The 22,084-nt window shown below is 39.8% G+C and overlaps 1 protein-coding gene across 1 annotated transcript in view; it reads right to left on the bottom strand.

The window, feature by feature from the left end:
* PDE8B (phosphodiesterase 8B) overlaps positions 1-22,084 on the bottom strand; it is a 172,728-nt gene that overhangs the window by 39,439 nt on the left and 111,205 nt on the right. The window contains exons 7-10 of the mRNA XM_075066999.1: positions 14,598-14,676; positions 13,023-13,163; positions 8,956-9,044; positions 8,065-8,125 (exon numbers count right to left, since the gene is read on the bottom strand). Of these exons, the coding sequence (XP_074923100.1) occupies positions 8,065-8,125; positions 8,956-9,044; positions 13,023-13,163; positions 14,598-14,676 (370 nt within the window). The remainder of the gene's footprint in view (positions 1-8,064; positions 8,126-8,955; positions 9,045-13,022; positions 13,164-14,597; positions 14,677-22,084) is intronic.

A 22,084-nucleotide genomic window follows, 5' to 3' on the forward strand; every position in this document is an offset into this window, starting at 1 on the left:
ACACCCGATTTCAAATTACACAAATTGAACACTACTCTATATTATCAACATGCTCTGTATGTTTCCAGGAATAAAGTATACACTTCTCAGGCAGGACAGACTTAACAGAATTTAATTGCCACATCATACTGCCTCATTCTCTAGTTATGGTTTTTAGAAAGTATTTTTGTTGAAGTGGGATAACAAGTGAACAGATCGCTCAGCCCCACAACCCTCCTCTCTACAGGCATACACACCCTTATTTATATGTCGCTAACCAACACTAAAGGGGAAAGTCTGCTGAAGCCCCTTGCTAAAATAATAGTGGACATTGTATTTTACTCTAGTCACACTAGTAGAAGAGCTGGGTGAAGTGGTCCATCCAAAACATTTTTTGCCCAAAAATACAGATTCAGGGTAACTGAAACATTGTGTGAATTCACCAAAATTTTTGGCAACCCACCCAAATCCCCCCTCCAAATATTTTTTTAAAGCATCAAAACATTTCAGTGTTTTCAGAATGAAACATTTTGATGTTTTGATTAGAAACTACTATTCATTTTGAATTTTACTGTCATTTTTAAAAGATTAAACTCAAAACCAAAACATCTTGTTTGACACAAAACAAATTCACTCAGCAGCACTTTTTTGGTTCAGCCAGGAAACCAAAGAAAATAAACAAATATTACTAATAAAATCAGTTATTCACAGAGCTCTAACTAGGAGCTCAGTTTTGCCACCCTTACTCATGGTGATTAGTACCCTACTCTGATCACACTCCTCATCCACCCTATGCCCATGCGTTAGGTTCTGCAGGAGCACGAAGTTTACGGTAGTGAGTTGGTAAGTCACCTGCCTTGCTACCTCTGAGTTACAGGGAATCATGTGGAGCTGCACCTAGCCCTGAGCAGCTTGCATCCTGTCTGTCTGACATAGCATGCTGCAATATACAAATGAAGGAGGAGTCACCAAAGAAAGCAATGGGGTATGCAAATGGACACTGTTCACATTCCCTAGGTCAGCAGAGGCTGGTAGCATGTACATCACAAGTGTTTTAAACCTGTGTCGTCCACACACACAGCTGGAGCAGTTTGCCTTGCCAGCTACATTCAATCAAGGAATGTGGCAGCTCACACAGGACACAAATAGGCAGCTAACCCTCAGTATCCTTTTGGGACAAGAGAGGTGAGCCCAAGGTCAGTGCTAGAGCATCCCCAGTCACTCCGAGGAGACAGGGCTGCTCAAGGTTTCACAATGCAAGTGAAGGCAGAATTTTCCAAGAACTTCTAGGATCGCTGTAGGCCCCTCTGGGTTGTAATGTCAAACATGTCCCTTTTACATCCCCAGAGGGGTGCAGTAGAAGCCATTCCCATGCCTTATGCCCACAAATTGTACTGCAAGGGCATGGCATAGCTTACACCATTATAGGAGTAGCCTGCACAGTCACCTGTGCTCCATAGGGCTTGCTTCATAGCCCTCTGCAAGCAGTCCCATCAAAAGGGCTTCTTATGTAGTAAGGTATGGCTATCTGTGAGTGCAGGTGGCAGCACTGGACCCAAAATGAGGGCTAGAGCCTGCTTAATCGTTCACATCCACCATGCTGAAAAGAAGGGGTGGGGAAGAAGTGGCAGAAACAGCTACAAGGAGCCAACTATTTTACAGTGGTTATTCAACATGAATAATACCAGAAAGGGTTACAATAGCCTAAACAGGATATCCTTTGATCAAAGACTGTTTTGCTGGGTTAGATCTTTGTTATAGTCTAAAGCAATATGCCATGGCAAAGTATGGTGTGTAATGATGCCATGTCAAATGTTGTATCAGTGAAAGCATGTGAGATATTTAACAACTAGCAAATGTTTTTCACAAAAATTTCTGCTGGGGTGGGGAGGCTTTTGGGGGGGCTGGGGGCCTAAAAAAATTCAAGGCATTTCAACAAGCTTCACGGCAATGTCGAGGTAATGTTTACTGCACACATCCCACTGCTATAGTGTGTGCAAAAACAGCTGCTGTGGGCTCAAACTGGAAGTTCTCTGGGGAATAGTTTGAACCCCTGAGGAATCAAATTCCTAGACTATACGGACAAAGGTGAGCATTGTGATAATCTAATCTGATCACCTGCATAACACAGGCCAGAGGACTTGGGTGAATTCATTCCTATTTGAACTAGAGTTCAGAAAAACATCCAATCTTGATTTTAAAGCGTCTAGTGATGAAGACTCCACCACAACTCTTGGTTACTTGTTCCACTGATTAATTACCCTCACTGCTAAAAATGTGCACCTTATTTCTAGTTTCAATTTGTCCAGTTTCAACTTCCAGCCAGTGGATTATGTTATACTTTTGTCTGCAAAGGAGAAGACTCTTCAATTATAAAATTTGTTTCCCCATACAAAAATGTATACATTGTGATCAAGTCACCCCTTAACCATCTCTTCTGTCTTTAACGCACAACTGCGGGGGACATCCAGTTTAATAGAAAGCCTCCACCCACTTTCAGTACCCAAGTAAAAGATACATACTAGTTCTGAATACATTCCCCCTTCCCTCAGCCATTCCTCCCCCTGCAGGCAAGAATCCCTCCAGATGGCCTGAAAGAAGAAGGGAGATTATACATTTAATGTTGAGCCAATTGGTTGCTAGGGGAGAGAAGGGTGGGAATTTGCAGGTGTGCAAACCTCAGGCTGGATACTGCAAGGCCCCAATCCAACAAAGCATGTATTAAGCCTGTGCTTCTTTTTAAGCACCAGTAATGAATTCCCATTCACAAATCTTTACTATGCTATAGTCTTTACTATAATCTTGTACCCAGAAATAAAGTTTTCTATGCACAAATCCTTCATATATTTTTTCTATGTGACAAGTCTGGTATACCAATACATACCTTAGAGACTACCATGTAGAAACCTATCTACAATGACATCCCTGATGAAGTGTAACAAATGGCAAAAAACAAATTTCATTTATTTTCACATTTTTTAAAAAAGCGGACAATGCATGAGAATGTAAGGAGCTGTGTGTGTCTGCGTGTAAAGTCTGAAGTGTTAAATGCAAGCAGTTTTACGATATATTTTCACTTGGAGCTGGAGGTGTGTGACCCTCAGAACTCCTGAATCCCAGCTGGCAAGGGATTCACTGTCATGTAACAGCAACTCCTAGCAGGCCTGAAAAAGTAACTACAGCTAACATATTGCTTTCATAGTATTTACCCATAGAGAGTTTTGTGTAAGATCTTAAATGACAGCCAGGATCATGCTGGTTAATAATATTGTGTGATGTATATAGGGATGATATTTAAGGGGCTGTGTATATGTACTGAAAATATATTCTGAGTGTCTGTATCAAGGTATGAGTCACCAGCAGAGACAGGTTTTCACTCAGACCAGGAGTGTTTGTCCATCTAGCAACTGACATATAAATTAAGCATTGTATTATTTCACAATGGGCTGGGTTTGCCTAGTGTCCTATTTTCAAGACTGACAAACTGCAGCTCTATCAAGCAAATGTTTAACCCTTAGGGGGAAATCTTCCACTTTATTAAATAGGAAAGAAAAGCACTGATAAGTGTAGACCTAGGATTGCGTTTTACGTTATATCAGTAACCATTTTTGTTTCCACTCATTATCCTTACTCACTATCTCTTAAAACTTAATGCTTGACAATAAACTTATGATTGTTTCACTATAAATATATTTGAGTTATGATGTTATAAATGACCTGATCATGGGTGGCACCAGTCAAGCTGTGTGTGCACTATTCCTTCAGGGACAGCTTACCTGGTAATTTCTGCGTGTCCAGTGACAGGGGCTGCATACAACAGGGACCACTCCAAGGACTCGGGGTCTGGTGTGTGCCTATCACTAGCCTGCACAGAGAGGGCGAGGTCTGCGGAGACATGGAAGTCAGTGCTTATGCTGCCAGAGGCTGGTGGTTTCAGGGAGCTGAACCACAGTAGGCACAGACAAGATAGTTTCACACCAAGGGCAGGTGGTAGTGAGGTACCTCACAACATGGGTACCCCAGACATGTCACAAGGTGTAAATTCCAGCATGAGGCGACATACCTGCTCTAGCTCTGACTGGAGCTAGTGTGCACAAAACAGAGCATAAGTAGTGGTGCAAGCTGTGAGTGGGGCTAGCCACCCCAAATAGGTACCCATCCAAGCTACTATGCAGAACACCATCCTTGTAATAATGCGACTAAATGCCGTGACTCATATATTCCATAATTAAAGGCCTTTGTTTCATCTGTGACTCTCTCAGCCATAAAAACCATTTGACATCAAGACCATAAACTATGCTTGAACTGTAGATGGATTCATACATTATAGACTTATGACAACTTCAGTGGAGTTACTGCAGACTCGAACTGACAGCAAAATCCAGCCCACTCAATTGCTGATCTTGCTTTTAGGAACAAATTGCCCTTTATGACCATAATTGGATTACAGGAATTGAACAAATGCCCCTGAAGTCCAGCAATTTATTTCTGATGTTGGGTCACTGTTCTGGCCCAAATTTTATTAACATATCCATAATCCCCCAGTCTGTCATTCCGTGTGCTATTGTACAGCTCAGCAAGAAAGAAGAATGCAGATTAATCTAGGTACCTCATCATCAGACAAAAGCCTACCAAAATGAGGCACGCACTAAAAGATAAGTGGAGATTTGCAGAGCCATGATATCTGCATAGGACAAGACAGCTCAGTGAAGCTTGGAGGCATCACACTACACCGTGCATGTTACTGCTGTTTCAAAAGGTAGCAGCATGAGCTTTCTCCAAGTACTTGCTCTCATGCCTGTAAGCTAACTGAACATGCCCCCTTGCCAGCAGTTGTACTAGGTGCAGTATATCCAGGATTTGGAAACAACCAGTATGTGACCGTAAGCCTTAGCTAGCTTTAGAGAAGTGTGATATTTTGTTTTCCATAATCTCAGCTTTCATTTTAACAAATATAAGTCTCTAGCTGTTACCGTTATGAAGAAATCTAAAAAATGTGCACCTAGCGTAACCACTGCAGAAACGAGTCTGACTTAAGAACCAAGAAAATAGCGCTAAGAAAAATGAACTGCCCCATTCAGAGAGGGTAGTTCACTATTAGAACTACTTACCAGGGTCGGGGTAGATTTTCCATCATTGGAAATATTTAAGTCAAGACTGGATGTTTTTCTAAAAGATATACCCCAGTTCAAACAGGAATTAATTCAGGGAAGTTTTATGCCCTCTGTTATACAGGAGGTCAGACCAGAAGATCACAATGTACTGTCTAGCTTTAAAATCTGTCCATCTCAGCATTTATTCATGTGCCCACTGATCATTTAAATATAAACACTGTTAACTGTTTCATTCCTCATGTGAAAAAGGAGAGGGTGGGTCACAGGTCTGCACAATTTTCTTGTTTTGATGCCAATTGTGACCAGTGTTTGGATCCCAATCAAAAAGGAGCCAAGCCCAAGGAGTTTAGCAGAGACCATGGATATAGTGAAGCTTCTGGAGAACCAGGCAACACATGAGCAGACAGGGAATATCTGCACAGTGAGCGGTATCTTATTTTGTGAACTTGAATACTGTATTAATCACATATGAAAGAAGCTCTCAAACACCGAATGAAATAAACGAGCAGGGCTGTCTTCCTGAATCTGCACAATAGTGTGAAAACTAGCTCTGGGAAGTATGTATGGCCCCATGTATCTCAATGGGGTGTTAGTTCAAAATCAAACAATTTAAATGTCAACATTAGGCTTGTCAACATTAAGGATACACCCACTTTACACTTTGGGAAAGAGTCACTTTACACCAGTGTAGCCCATCTACCTAGGGATTGCTGACTGTTGCCAAAAATCCCTAAAGTATACAAGCCTTTTGTTAACTATTTCACTCTTGATCAGTTTGACAGAAACACCTCCTAAAATTCTAAAGCCACAATCCCCAAACTGCCTCCTCATACTTCCCCGGATGCCAAACCCTCAAACTGCTCCACACCCAGCCTTCAGCTTTCCTCTTGACTACTTTTACAACATACTGATGTATTTTCAATAGAAAATCCTGCATCATATTGAAAATTAAAAGTGATGGGGCAGAAAAAATATTTTAATTTAATAAAACAACACGGAGACATTGTAATAATTTTATTTTTTTACTTCTATTTAATTCAATAAGATTAAATTTTAATTTTCCTGAGGCTACAAATGAATGTCCAGTCTACCATACTAATGCTGAACAAACAGAGAAGTTGGCACAAAAATTCAGGTTATGCTTGTAATAGCGTACCCTGGATCTTGTCTTCCCTTTGTTTCAACCTATCTTTGCCATCAGAGGGTGCAAAGCTCCAATGTCTGAATCCATTGAACAAAATCATTCCTCTCAACTTACTACAAAATAGTCTATTTTTACAAAGGGCGGTTGAATTTGTGGCCCTACCTAAGGACACATTCCCAGCCCCAATGAGCCTGCAATCTAAATAAAAACATCTTTTGAAATTTCCTTCAGTATTGAACAGTGCTTAATTTCCTGGTACAAACAAGAGAAGTTCTTCGTTGTGAATTCAAAAGACTAGCTCATTAACCACAATTCTGTAAGAAAAGAATTTTCTATTGACCAAAGCAAGCTTTATCTAACTTCACTTGAACATAATGGCCTTGGCTTGTCTTTTTCTTAGGGCCTTTAAGCCTCCATGGTTTCTGTTAGGCCTTGATCCTCAAACCTCAAAGGCAGACCCCATCAGCCTTGTAGAGCCCCCAGAAGTAACATGTCAAGGGAGATGCAAAGGGTCTGCCCATGCTAATTAGCTTGAAGGCTGAGGTGGCCTTTGTTTACAAATAATTATTCTAATATCAGAAATCAAAACCTTCATAATAGATGCTGCCGCCAGCTTTGCTTAGAATATGCTCAATGTTAATTCAGTTTTAGATCCAAGGTTTTATATGCAAGATGGTTTTATATGTACACTTTTCTGCATATTTTAACTGACTTGTGTTGATCAGGTCAATGAACAGAGAGACTGAAGACTACAGAAAAACAAAAATGCACCAACAAAATCCTGTGCGGTTTTGTTTTTAATTTATGTCCTTTAATGCCACTTTATGCACATGGCTTCAACTTTTTCCTGCTTATTTCTGCATTAGCAAGATCGGGGTGTACACACTGCTTATTATTGGCCAGTGTGCAATATACAGAAAAACATCAGGCACACCTGACTGAAAATTACACTTCTCTAGCCTATCTCATCATTCACCCCTCCCTTTTAGCACCATGGAAGCAGGCAGGATTTTGTCCAGAGGGCTTAATTGTAACTGATAGGGCAAAGTCTTCCCTCTAGACCTTTAAAAGTGATGGGGCAGAATAAAGATGCCTTTATTTCTCTCATTTACTTCATTCAAGGGCAGAAGCTGTCCAATAGTGTATTAATATGGGTGAAGCACATTGTAATAGAATCCTGTGCAGTTAACCAGGACTGGCTTTTCCGCTCTACTGTCTTTGTCCACATTAAGAGCAAAAACATATTTAAACACTGTGCTAGTTCAGATGGGTTATAGTTAGAATATTTTCTGACATGGTGCATTCTCCAAGTATAGCTTAGGCCTAGAAGAAGGCCTTGTTTACCTGTCAGTACATTCTCCCCACCCAGGCTGCAGGTTAGAGAAGGATCTAGCTCCCTAGCTTGTTACTGTGTGTGCTGAGGTCTTCAGCTGAGGCACACAGCTCTGGTTCAAAGGGGCAGCAAGGAGAACTCTAGAATGCATCCCCAAGGCCTGAACCATGAAATCATGCTCTGGATGGCTAGATTCGTGCTTCAAGAGAGCACAGGGCTCTGTTCCCATTCACTGTACCAGCCAGGGCAGAGTGTGGCCCTATGTAATACAAAACAAGCGTGGCTGACTAGAAAAAGCTGTTCTTAAAGTAAACACAAGTCTTGCTTGTTCAAACAAGGGTACACTGTCTTCAACATTTTTAAGAGCATCTGACTTTATCTTTTTGTTTTAGAAGTTGTCTAATATACCAGTTGTAAAGAGAAAAGTGGCAAAAAGGTTAATGAAAAGGCCTGATAACACAGACATATTACACATTACAAAGGAAATACAGTACCTGTTTATTGTTTTCATTGGTACAACACAGCTTCTTGATGGACACAAAATGTCTAATTTTCCTAACAACAAAAATAATTGATTGTTATTCAATTGAATGGTTAAGACAGAAGCAAACCGATATGATTCAATTAACACGCTATTGGCCCCGCTATCTAAAGTGGACACTTTAGTGACCATATATGAAAACCAAAAGCATAAACATATTACCAGGTGAAGAGCATTCGTTATATTTCATAGCCAAGTTCTGCCCTTGGATATTCATGTCATTAACTCCTGTGGTAGGTACATATGCACATCTGAAGGAAGAATTTGACCCTGTGCATAATACGCTGCAATTGTGAGTACATGAAAGCATGTGCATGCATGATGAGAGGAATAGGAAGCGTTCACTCAGACTATCGATCCCCATGAATTGTTCAGTCTGTGGATTTTGGAGAAGGTAATTTTAAAAGTTGTTTTTATTCTTTTCATGTAGTGTTGACCTAAACATTGGATTTTTGACACGTTTGACACATTTTGCAGTTTTTGGTATTGGTGATGCTGTTACACTTCAATATAATTGCTATTTCTCCTCTTCCCTCTCCCCCTTCAGTTTCACATGCAATACTTTGGGCCACAATCTGCGCTGACATACACAACGAGCAATTGCACGGACTTCAGTGGGGCTGCAGTGGATGTACATCACAGAATTTCACCCTTCATTGTTCAGCTTTGATAATTTGTTAATTCCCTTGGCAGAACACAAAGAATAAGCAATAGCTTACTGTATATTTATCTATGTCACTCTGTTACTGAGCACATTGGGGCTTCCATACCAAGCTAGCTGGGGATATAAAATAGTTTGATTAACACACTATACAAAATAAAGTGTACCTTTTGGGTAACTTACCCTCCCTGACCAATCACAGGTATTATCCTCACATGTTGTTGGATACTGTCTCCTGATTTTCTTCTTGCATAGTAAACCCCTTGCCATTCCTAAATCAATGTAATGAAAACAGCTTTCAAGGATATTCCAGGTCACATTTAATTAAAATCATATACTAGAGTTGTCGATTAATCGCAGTTAACTCATGTGATTAACTCAACAAAATTTATCGTAATTAATCACAGTTTTAATGACACTGTTAAACAGTATAATACCAATTGAAATGTATTAAATATTTTTGGATGTTTTTCTACATTTTCATGTGTATTATATTCTGTGTTGTAATTGAAATCAAAGTGTATATTGTTTTTATTACAAATATTTGCACTGTAAAAATGATAAAAGAAATAGTATTTTTCAATTAATCTCATACAAGCACTGTCTTGCAATCTTTGTCATGAAATTGAAGCTTACAAATGTAGACTTTTTTTGTTGTTACATAACTGCACTCAAACACAAAACAATGTAAAACTTTAGAACCTACAAGTCCACTCAGTCCTACTTCTTGTTCAGTTAATCACTAAGACAAACAAGTTTGTTTGCATTTACAGGAGATAATGCTGTCCTCTTGTTATTTACAATGTCACCAGAAAATGAGAACAGGCATTTGCATGGCACTTTTGTAGCCGGCATTGCAAGGTATTTACGTGCCAGATATGCCCCTTCATGCTTCGGCCACCTTTCCAGAGGACGTGTTTCCATGCTGATGATGCTCGTTAAAAAAATAATGCATTAATTGAATTTGAGACTGACCTTGTTGGGGGAGAATTGTATGTCCCCTGCTCTGTTTTTATCTGCATTCTGCCATATGTTTCATGTTATAGCAGTCTCGGATGCAGGACATGTATTCATTTTAAGAACACTTCAAGTGCAGATTTGACAAAATGCAAAGAAGGTACCAATGTGAGATTTCTACAAATAGCTACAGTACTTGACCCAAAGTTTAAGAATATGAAGTGCCTTCCAAAATCTGAGAGGGATGAGGTGTGGACCATACTTTCAGAAGTCTTAGAAAAGCAACACTCCAACACGGAAACTACAGAACCCAAACCACCAAAAGAAAAAATCAACCTTCTGCTGGCGGTATCTGACTCAGATAATGAAAATGAACATGCATCAGTCTGCACTGCTTTGGATTGTTATCGAGCAGAACCTGCCACTAGCATGGATGCATATCTCCTGGAATTGTGGTTGAAGCAAGAAGGGACATATAAATCTTTAGCGCATCTGGCATGTAAATATTTTGTGACGCCGGCTACAACGGTGCCATGCAAACGCCTATTCTCACTTTCAGGTGACATTTTAAATAAGAAGTGGGCAGCATTATCTCCTGTAAATGTAAACAAACTTGTTTGTCTTAGCAATTGGCTGAAGAAGTAGGACTGAGTGGACTTGCAGGCTCTCAAATTTTACATTGTTTTGTTTTTGAATGCAGGTTTTTTTTGTATATAATTCTACATTTGTAAGTTTAACTTTCATGATAAAGAGATTGCACCACAGTACTCATATTAGGTGAATTGAAAAATACTATTTCTTTTGTTTTTTTACAGTGCAAATACTTGTAATCAAAAATAAATATAAAGTGAGCACTGTACACTTTGCATTCTTTGTTGTAATTGAAATCATTATATTTGAAAATGTAGAAAACATCCAAAAATATTTAAATAAATGGTATTCTATTATTGTTTAACAGTGCGTTTAATTTTTTTGATTGCTTGACAGCCTATAATATACCCATGATTATTTTTTAAATCATAATCAGTGGAGAACCTTTCAGAGCACCATGTTTGACACACATTTTACAGAAATAATTGTGGTGTGAACGTTAGCCATGCATTTCTTTTGAAAAGGAGTTATATATAATTCCTACCATTTCTCCTAGAGGTACCTACAGTGTTTCCCTCTATTGACCTCCAGCAGGCAGCATCCTGCTCCACCTCTATCCTGTTTCCACTGCATGTACCTAGGGCCTTTCAGACCAGCACAAGGAAGGGGCAGAATTTGTTAGTGACATGATTTACTGCATATTTTACAGACCGAATTACATGATAGATATGCCCTAACAGCTCCATACTTAAGGTTATATGAAGATAAAAATCAAGAAGCAAAAAAATTGTGTAATGAAAAAGAAAAGGACTTCAAACACCCCCCCTGCCCTCCGCCTGTAAAAAAAGAAAGAAAAAAACAAACTAAAAACTAAACACCTTTCAAAACCGGAAGGTTTTTCAGCCAGCTCTATATTGGGTAAACAAACAAAACCAAAACCAGGATGAATTTTTCGTGACACTTGGGAGGGGGGGGGGTCCCTTTTCCTGTTGGAAAAAGTTCATTTTTTTCAACTAGCTCTAGATTGGAATTTAACGCAGGATGAAAATCCCTGTTTCATACTAATGATTGAATTATGCTCTTAAATTTAACACAATAAGTCTCCAGAAAACAATGTAACACAATCTTTTTTAAATAACTAACATCAGTAGGAACATTTTAAAAAGTGATTGCACTTTGAAATTCCCTTCACTTTCCATCGTCAGAAGCCTCATTATTTTTAAGATCCCTCTACCTAAAAAGAGTGACCACAGGTTCCAGATTTCTCACAAGCACAAACAGTAACAATATCTCAGGGCTAAGGCGGATTTAAACTTTTAAACAAAGACTTATTTCCCTTATTCATCATAACGCACTTTAGCCCAATGAAGAAAAGTCAACAGGCCAGCAGTGTTGCTAAGTCTCATGATTTATCAAAAATCTCATGAGGTCTTCTGTTTTTCTTAAAGATAGGGTCATGTGATTACATGAGAATCTCAGCTTTAATTTAAAAGCTTCTATCCTTCATGGTTGTAGAGAAGGTCTGGAAAATGTGACAAAAAAGGTTTAAAAAACAAGGAAAATACCCTCCCGACCCCAAACAATTACTACTTTAAAAATCTCATCGTTTTTTAAGCTAGTCTCATGGTTTTTGACTATCTGAGGTTGGTAGTATTGAAAGCAGTCAGATTTGCCAGCTACTTCTGTTCTCAAAAGCTGTCTGGTCTGCCTCCCTAAGTCCCTGCTATGCTGATCCCATACTCCCTTTACCAGTCCTGAATGGTGAGACAGGCTCACTCATTAGGAAATCCTGACCCTTCCCAATCCTGCTTTTTATCCTCATCCTCCCTGCAGATCATTGGGCGTTAAGGGTTCCACCAAGTACTGCTCTCTGGTATCTCTAGGAGCAGACTCTGGAAGTCACAGGCTAGTATTTGGGGGTGGGTCTGTGCATGGAGGGAATCATGGGGTTAGGGTGGATTTGAATCTCTCCCATTTAAGTGAAGGACAGAACACCTATCGACTTCAATGTGTGCAGGTTGGGTCAAAAGTGATGTCTCCACACTAAGAAATCCACAAGGTCTGTCAGCTTTGCTGGTTGCCTCTGGATAGCCCAAAACTGAACAACAGAAGTCACTTTTGGCATCTGTAGATGAGCTCTCTATTGGAATATGGCACACTGGGAATGATCTAGTAGGAAATGCTATTTTCATGGCCAGACAGACAAGAACTTTAAATGGTACACTAAAGATTAATCCCAGATCCTGGACTGTCCCTGGACTGTGTTTGGTGCAGCTTGGAGCAGGGAGAGGAGAGGGTCAAAAGGCATCATTAAGCCACATTATCCCCTTGCCTCCCAATCTTGGGGAAGTAGACTAGCAGTCCAGCCCCTGGCATAAAGTAGAGCCGCCTCTAGGCTGCTCCACTTTGTGCTGGCTGCCCACAGGGCAATTAGGGTAGCTGGGCATCATCAGAGCACAGAGATTCCCTTTAAAAAGGGGACTCAGAGGTGGGTGTCATTGAAGCAGTGGCGCTGTGCCACCAGAGCATTCCCCAGAGGACTAGATTCTCAGGTTTGCCAGTTCCTTTTAGAGCAGGGACCAAGTTCTGGCCCCACAGACATGATTTATCAGAAGAACTAGGACATGTCACATTTTCAGTCCAGAAGAACATGGCAGCATAGAAATAGAATATTTTATGTAATTTTATCATTATTTACCTACCTTTCCTTTTTTGATACACATATTGATAGTGTCTAAAAGGTCTGCACAGTTTTTATCGCTTTTTGGTAGCTCAGTAAGCTCCTTTCCCATAAGCTCTCCCTTGTGATAGCCCATCATCCGTTCAAAGGCTGGGTTAACATACTGTCAAAATAGAGGTCCTTAAATTTTAGTCCAGCATTCGAAAAAGAAAAGTATTTAGAGAAAAGCTGTACTCAAACCTAAATATAAAAAGGTTTTGTGATACCAAGTAAAATGCCCTACTCTACACTATACTAATACATCTTTGCTGTAAGAACGTACATAGTATAGCCCAGACGATTCCTCTTACGAAACCAAGGAACTTGCTGATGGGCCTGACCTAGCTCCTGCTGAGGTCAATAGGGTTTTGAATGGGCCCTAATTCATGTGTAACAGGTGAAGAAGCAGAAATAAGACAAGGGACTGCAAATTAATGCAGAATTTGTCCAAAGTTCTTTAATTAAAAAACAAAACAAAACCAACATATCTTATTATTCAATATGCCAGAATTAGAGCTGGGTGAGTTATTCATAGCAAATAATTTAGTCATTTTCTCTGCCAATTATCCATTAACAAGGATTTTTTTTTAACCCTACAAATAAGTGTCTGTGGGTATTAAAGACACAAGAATCTTAAACAATCAAACTTACTCACAAAAGTTTGCATCAAACAAGTAAAAAGGCTTGCAAGTACTGTACTGCGAAAGCAAAGACATGATTTTCATTCCAAAGAATATCCTCAGCTATTGCCATATTTGCTCAGTGTTAATGGATCAGTAGCTGAAGGCCTACAGTATGTCCTGTGAAAACAGCAATTTGAATTTGGATGCTACTGGTCAAATTACGTATTGCACAACTGCTGTAAGTATTGTCCATTTTCTGGAATTTGTATTATATCACATTACAAAGTGTCCCATTTTGATTTGCACCGTTAGCCATGCTAACAGGAATAACAAGCATCAAGGAATCATGAAGAAAGACAGCGAAAGAGAGAAATAGTGAGAGGAAATGGCCTTTCTATTCATCCTGCACATCAGTGAGAGATAGTCTGTATGAAGCCGTAACTGCACTCTCATGTAGTGGGTGCCCATTCTCATGCTTTTGATGCCAAGTATCACAGAAGTGGCAAAAAATTACAAAAAAAAGTTCTCAAATTAGGGAGATGAAAGGGACAAAAGAACAATGAAATAAAAATTATATAAATACTTGCCTGTCAAGGCCATCTTACTGTACTATGTACGATACATTATATACTGTATGTCATGTACTCTGTTATGTATTATACTGTAAATGTATTTCTTTATTAGGATTTATTAGCTTTTATTTATTAGCTTTTAAATCATATTTCTGATAGCTCAATAAAGGAAAGACCTTACATATACAGTAAATAGCAATATGCAAAGAAACAAGTAGATCATCATATTTGCTTTTATTTATTAAAGCTTTCCAAGAGGCAATGAAATCAAAACATGAAAATACGGACAAGCATAAGGAAAAAAGGAGACAGTTTTTCCTCCTTACCAACCATATATTCTAATAAATGATAGATTTTCCATACCTGAATAACGTGATCTTCACTGGTTATTTCTATAGCTTCATGACAGTGGTCTAGTGCTGTAAACACTGAATTACAAGCGCTGCAATTAGTAAATGAATCACATTAGTTTTACCAATATTACAATTATCACTGGTAACTATAGTATGCAATTACACTGTATTTATCAGTGGGTGATTCACATACAAAATCTGTTTTGACAAAACTATGTAATCATCTCTATTATAATAATTGAAAATTCAGTTTTCCAACATTTCTGACATTCAAGTGTTTTTATTGTTATTCACAATATAAAAGTTACCATGGGTACTACCTCTTCTTAATAGCAAGTTCTTTTTTCTGAACACACTTTAAACTGAACAACCAGAGTGTGTATGGAGCGGGGTGTATTACTGGGGAAACAGTGGATGTGAAATTTTATAATGAAGTCTGCCTTCCAATTTGGATCTCTACAGAAGGCCTGTGGCACTGCTAATAAAAGGATGGACAAATTTCTGTTCAGTGTTTCAGAACAAGTTGAAAGCATGAAGCCATTTCAGTGGCTTAACACATGCAGAAGATACTCAGCATTTCTGTTGAATTGACAATCTGTTATATGGCAGATACTAGTTACATTCATTACAACAATAGGTATGCAAAATCAAAACCCACAGTGCTTTAGATAATAGTTTAGTCAGGGCCAAAGTTAAGAAAGCAACATTTCAGTTTTCAGGAATGCGTATCTTGCGAACAATACACAAATTGCCAAGGGAACCCAACAAAAGTCTCTCCTGAATTGATCACCACTTTATAAAGGATGCCCTGGCAACCAAAACAGCTTCATTATATATGGGTTTTTTTTGTATCACATAATACAGCTAATTTAGTTTGAAGTTGTGAAAGTAGAATTAATTATATTGTAAAAATAAGAATGGATTAAAGAAATGTTGTCTGCACCTTTAAGCAAAATTGTTGGAATGTTGCAATCCAGGTGTCAGGAACAGACATTAGCATAGAACTATTGCACCGTTTAAGGGCAATTGGAAAAGTATTAGCCTTAGATCGATACCAATCAGTAAGGACGTGGAATATGCTTGCTGTGTCACAGATGGTTTTTCCTGTCTGTTGCTTTCTTTGTCCCTTTGTCTAAACTCCTGCCCTTTCATCTGTATAAATAAGATAGTTTGTGTCTTGTATGGGGCTCACATTATCTGGGTGTATTAGCAGAGCGCTGTGCTAATAAAACAGAGTGGTCTGACAAACTGTGAGTCCTGAGTCTAACTTTGACAAAGTGTTGGGGGGGCCCCTTGCTGATCTACTAGTAGCTAAAAAAGATATGAAGTAAGTCTCCCTGCAAGAAAACAAAATTGGAATGTTTCAATTGCTCCCATGTTATTATTCAGAGCAAAATATTTGGTTTCAGTAACTTAAATAGGGGCTCAAACCAGAAATTCATTTTTTTCCTTTGATTTGTATGTAACTCCTGCTGAAGTCAATGGGCCAAATCCTGGGTCCTTTGGAAGGATTCAATGGCAGCAGAACCTGCCAAGTTCTTTTGTGTGGAGAGGGTCTGAGCTAGGAAGACAATACTCTCCCTCCTTTACAGTGATCATATGTCCTGTCCTAGACTTTCATACGGCCTCCCATGGGTCCCAGGAGCTTATTTCAGGACACTCAAAATGTCTCAGTTTTCATTTCAGCAGTCAATGTTCCAAAAACCATCAGTAAGCCTACAAATGTCTGTTCAAGACATATTGCTATACCAAGCAAAAATTGCTCTTTGTTTACCAGAAACAAACAGTCCCATGAAATGAGTGTGATGAAAAGCATTTGGAGTGGAGTGAAGAGAAAAGTCAAGTGAATATAAACACCATCAACTGTGATGCTGGCAGACCTGGTGCCAGCTCATGCCAAGGCCCCTAGGCCTCACTGAAAACTGACAAATGATTAACTGCAAACCAGTCTGGCTCACCTCTGTGTTAGCACGGTTAAAACAGAGGTTAAGTTTATAAGAATGTGTTTAGTATTTGGACTTTATGAAATGTGTGAGCTGCTGCATTAATTAATCTCACTGACATCACGTCTATCCCAGGTTATAAAGGTAATATTTCAATGTTTGCTCTGTAACTATAAAGGTATTAGCTATGAAGCTGGGCACCCCCTACAGTCAGGAAAGAAGCATTACCAAGTATGAAATAGTTTACCACAAGAGGTGTCATCTCCTGCCCAACATGAGAAGGCCTTTTGATAACAGACGTACCCTTGTGGAACATCAGCGGACAAAAGACTTTATTGATTGCTCCTACTCCCCCTCATCCCATCACAGTTTGAACTCTGGGGGAAGGGAATAATAATCCCTGATATGCATCACTATGCTGCTTGGAATTTGGAGAAGGCAACATTTCTTAGCTTAAACAAGGGATCCCCAAGCAGGTTAGCCTGGGTTAGATCTAAAGGACACAGAGTTTGCACGTTACAGCAAAAGCAGCAAAGAGTCCTGTGGCACCTTATAGACTAACGGACATATTGGAGCATGGGCTTTCGTGGGTGAATACTCACTTTGTCGGATGCGCATCTGATACTTGACACATTACAGCAGTTTCTATTACCTTTGGAAACCTATGACTGTAACTCATGTGTGTGTATGTTTACCTGCTTTAAACGTGCAAATAACACATTTCTTTTTCCTATAAATAAATCTTTAGTTTATTATAGGATTGGCTACCACTGGTCTCTTTGGTGAGAGATCTAAGGTATAACTGACCTGGGGTAAGCGACTGGTCCTTTGGGACTGGGAGCAATGTAAATATTGTTGTGATTTTTGCTGTAAGGGACCATCTATCACAAAGGCAGGCTTGCCTGGGTGGCAAGATAGATGGGAGTGCTCCAGGGGACTGTCTGTGACTCCATGTTAAGGCAGTTCTAGTGCTTGAGGAATTCACACTTGATACTTGGCTGACGGAATCTACTTCTAGAACACACAACCAGCTTGGCATTTGTGCCCTGGTTTGTAACAGTCTGCCCTGAGGTTGGCACCCACTTTTGTGAGCCACTCTAGACAGCCTGACCTTGTTCTTCTACCCAAAGTGAGTGCTGTTGACAGGTATTCAATGTTTTATGATGAATTCCTTCAGAAACACTAAGTTACTGGGAAAAAATCCTCCATTCTGAGAAATAAACACATCTCTGAATCAGAGGCTGGCAGTAATGACGCCAGCACACACAGATAGATAGTTTACTTTTGTGTGAGTATTTCATAACAGTATAAATGTTGCCACAAAAGGGTCTTGGTTTATAAGACTCAGGAACCTCTTGGTGACAACTGGCAGTGGGCACGGAGGGGTGCAGAGAATTTTACAGGGACTCCTGGGTCAGATACATGCATAGTAATTCCCTGAAGAATGATATGTGAGGTCTCTACCAAGAGCCAGTGGCCTACTGATCATAATAAATCACTGTGAAATGTATGTACAGACAATATTAAACAAGTTGTGTCTGTACAGAAAATTATTTTCTTGAAGCAGGTAACCAGGAGGTGACATGTCTCAGACAGATTACTTTCAAGCAGGATGTAACAGACACTTCTCTCTCTGTTTGGTCATCTGTGTATTGGGCATTGCATATCTCACAATGGATGTCTGTTTGCATACTGAGCCAAATGCTAACGAAGAAAATGCAAAATCTTCAAGAGAAAATTTTACATCCTGAATCTTTCACCGAGGAGGCAAGCAGACAGTGTGACTTGTCTCATGAATGGAAGTTCACAGCAAGTCTGTCTGTAAAACACTTCAAGGGCTTTGGGTGAGTATTCCTCTGTAAGACATGAAAGTATCTAGTTAAGCAAGTCTAGGTTCTAGAATGTGTGATGATTTTGATACATAATCAACTGTTTCCAATACCTCTACTTGCAATTCCTTGAATCTCTCTACTTTGTTAAATAAACTTACTTGTTTTCACTATAAACATATCTAAGTGTTTAGCAGAGTGGTGATCTGAGGTGAAACACGTAGTCTTGGCCGTACAGCTTCTTTGGAAGTAGCGATTCTGTGAATACTTCAAGCGTCCAGTGGAATAGGGGTTGGACACTCCATGGAGATGTGTGGGCAGTCTGGGGTGCTCCTTTCATTAGCCTGTAAAGAGAGTGCAGGGCCCGTGTAGGCCTAGAGGGCAGGGCTTGTGTTGCCTGTGACTGGTGGAGGCAGAGAGATGACCCTCATCAGGCACAGACAAAGCTTCTTCATTCTAAGGGAAAATGGTAGTGAGGTGCCCACAACCCTGGGTACCCTTGGGAATTTGTTGTGAGATTGTGTATACGTGTATGTATATATATTGTGACAGGGTCAGGCCAGATGGCTACAGGAGAGTGTGTTAAAAGGCAGATATATTAGTCCCAGATTAAGTAGATCCCTTTTCCCTGGGTAAGGTAACAGGGGCAGTTCTAGAAAAAGCAGGAACTTTCTGGAACCAACTAAGGTAGGCAGGCTAATCAGGACACCTGGAGCTAATTAAGAATAAACTGCTAGAATCAATTAGGACAGGCTGGCTAATCAGGGCATCTGAGTTTAAAAAGGACCTCACTTCAGTTTGTAGTGTGCATGTGAGGAGCTGGGAGCAAAAGGCACTAGGGGCTGAGAGTGAGAAGACATATTGCTGGAGGACTGAGGAGTACAAGCATTATCAGACACCAGGAGAAAGGTCCTGTGGTGAGGATAAAGAAGGTGTTGGGAGGAGGCCATGGGGAAGTACCCAGGGAATTGTAGCTGTTGCACAGCTGTACCAGGAGGCACACTAGACAGCTGCAATCCACAAGGCCCTGGGCTGGAACCTGGAATAGAGGATGGACCCGGGTTCCTCCCAACTCCTGATCAGACACAGGAGGAACTGACCTAGACTGTGGCCTCTACCAGAGGGGAAGGTCTCTGGGCTGTTTTCTGACTCACATGGTGAATCTCTGAGGTAAGCAAATCCGCCAGTAAGCACAGGATCCACCAAGGTAGAGGAGAAACTTTGTCACTAACTATATTTTAATTAAACACATACAGACTACAGTACTATACATTACAGTAAACGAAACAATGAATTCACACTTGGATAATGTTCATCACTAATTTGGCTCCTGAACCACTGAGGTCTGAGTATCACTAAGTTAACTGAAGCTGTCTCTGGGGGCTGATGTCTACATTGACAGTAGTAAACCAAAAAATATTGCAGCCATGCATTAAATGCCTTTTTGAGATCATTCTCAGTTACAGTTGTGGATTTAAAACCAGGTAGAGTCAAATTAAGAGGTGTGGGAAAGGTGTAAAATACACATCAGTAATATTCAAGTGGGTGGAAACAGGTTTAAGGGGGACTAAGTTTATGTAATTTATGCCTTACAAAGCAAGAAAATTGTGTAAATTCAAGTCCACTGTCAGTCTGCTTTACCTTGCATGTTCTTACACCCTTGTGTTAGGTGCTTCCCTACTACACCCATGTCTTCTGGTTCCTAACAGGGGCGGCTTTAGGTATTTTGCTGCTCCAAGCACAGCAGGCAGGCTGCCTTCGGCGGCTTCCCTGCGGGAGGTTCCCGGTCCCATGGATTCGGCGGCATGCCTGCGGGAGGTCCACCGAAGCCGCGGGACCAGCGGACTTTTTGCAGGCATGCTGCCAAAGGCAACCTGCCTGCCACCTTCGCGGCGACCGGCAGAGCGCCCCCTGTGGCTTGCCGCCCCAGGCATGTGCTTGGCGCGCTGGTGCCTGGAGCCACCCCTGGTTCGTAATGTTTGTTACAGTAACTTAGATCCACTTAGAGCTTGTCTACATGGTGCAGCATAGTGTGACAGTAGGGCATGTTTTATAAAGCTTATTAACTTGCTGGGCTCTAACTGTTCTGTGTAGACCCTGCTTGTGAATGTGAAAAGGTACCAGCTTGTTTGAAACAGAGCTACATTAACGCAGTCTCTGTGGTCCAAATTCAGAGGTGATATTGAGGTGCAACTCACATTAAGTGGATGAAAATACCAACAAGGTTTATTTGATTAAAGACAAATTGCTCTCAAAATTATTTCTTTTTAAGTTGAAGGCATTTTTTTTGAGTTATGCAGATGAAAAAAGCAGTGCTTTAGTATTCATTTTTTTTGTTGTGGCTTGTAAAACTACAGAAAACTGAATAAGAAAGGGAGAGCACAGCTCAGTTCCTTGAAATAATCTAGGTGAAAGGATATTGGTAGATTTGGTAGATTAATTACCTCCAGAAACTAACTTTGGCTTCAAAGTGTAATGAGGACTTTAAGCTTTCTTTGGCTGATGGCTTTATTTTCAATAAAGCTGCAGAAAAATGTGATAATCAATATGAGTCATGTTCCCTGGATTTGGGAATTCAATTACTTATATTAATTATTAATACTGTTCATGCAGAGGTGTTCAGGCTGTATAGTGTTCTGTCCTTGGGAGCTATAATTCTACATATTAAAACATCCTGTTTTTGTACTCTTTAAACAAGCAGGATGTAATGATTATTGGAAAAGGAAACAAATGAAAACAGAACAGGAAGTATGAGGGCATGTTCAATGTGCTGACATGAAATAATGCCTATTGACCTTTTTAATAATTCTTTGTTTCTTTATTCCTGTACATTCCAGACAAGTGCTAAAAGACAGATCCAAGTACCTAGGAAGTTTTAAGCCTAGAGAGTGCAAAAAGACTAAGTTAATTTCTGATCTGGGAATAGTTAAGTAGGCTATTTTCAGTATTTAGAGTTTCTGGCAGGATTCTGACTTTACACGCTGCTGGGCAATAGGCTTCTATTACCATAGTACATACTGAGTTTGGAGGTGGTAGTCTGAAAATTACATCAAATTATCTGGAAAGGTTTCCTTTTACACTGTCATTACAGATTATATTCCATTAGCCTTATCACAGACTACAGATACTGTATATAGGCTATATTAATCTTTTGGTAAAGGCTAAATTTTGTATTACACTTATTTTGAATTCTGCATTCCTCTACTTTCACACTGTAGTAACTGGTGTGGCCTTTCAAGCACCATCCAATAGTATGCAACTTTAAAAAGTTCACAAGTGCTTTATTTTCCTGATGAGCCTACTTACATCAGAGCTGATATTGGCCAGAAAGTGTCTTAACCAACGATATTTTTAAAATTTTCTGGACTAGCGCTAATTAAATGCTATTCACTGAGTAAATGCACTTGATAAGTAATGTCATTAGACAATTTCTCATTCTGCAGCTAGCTGAAAACACTAGTTTAACAATTTTATCCAGTAATTAACTCACAAAGCCTGTAACGGAATACCATCACTATGGGACAAAATCTCCTATTCCTTACAGAGGACAAACTCCCCCTGAGATCAATACAAGTTTTGCCCAAATGAAGAATGGGTAAAAACAGAGTAAAAAGGCATCAGGATTTGGCTCTAGATTGAGTTTATGACAGGATGTCACACATAGTAAGTAAATACTAGATGAATAATAACCTAAATTACCTTCATTAAATTTTATGATGTCATTT

This window comes from Chelonoidis abingdonii, chromosome 6 (assembly GCF_003597395.2).
Source record: "Chelonoidis abingdonii isolate Lonesome George chromosome 6, CheloAbing_2.0, whole genome shotgun sequence".
NCBI lineage: Eukaryota > Metazoa > Chordata > Testudines > Testudinidae > Chelonoidis > Chelonoidis abingdonii.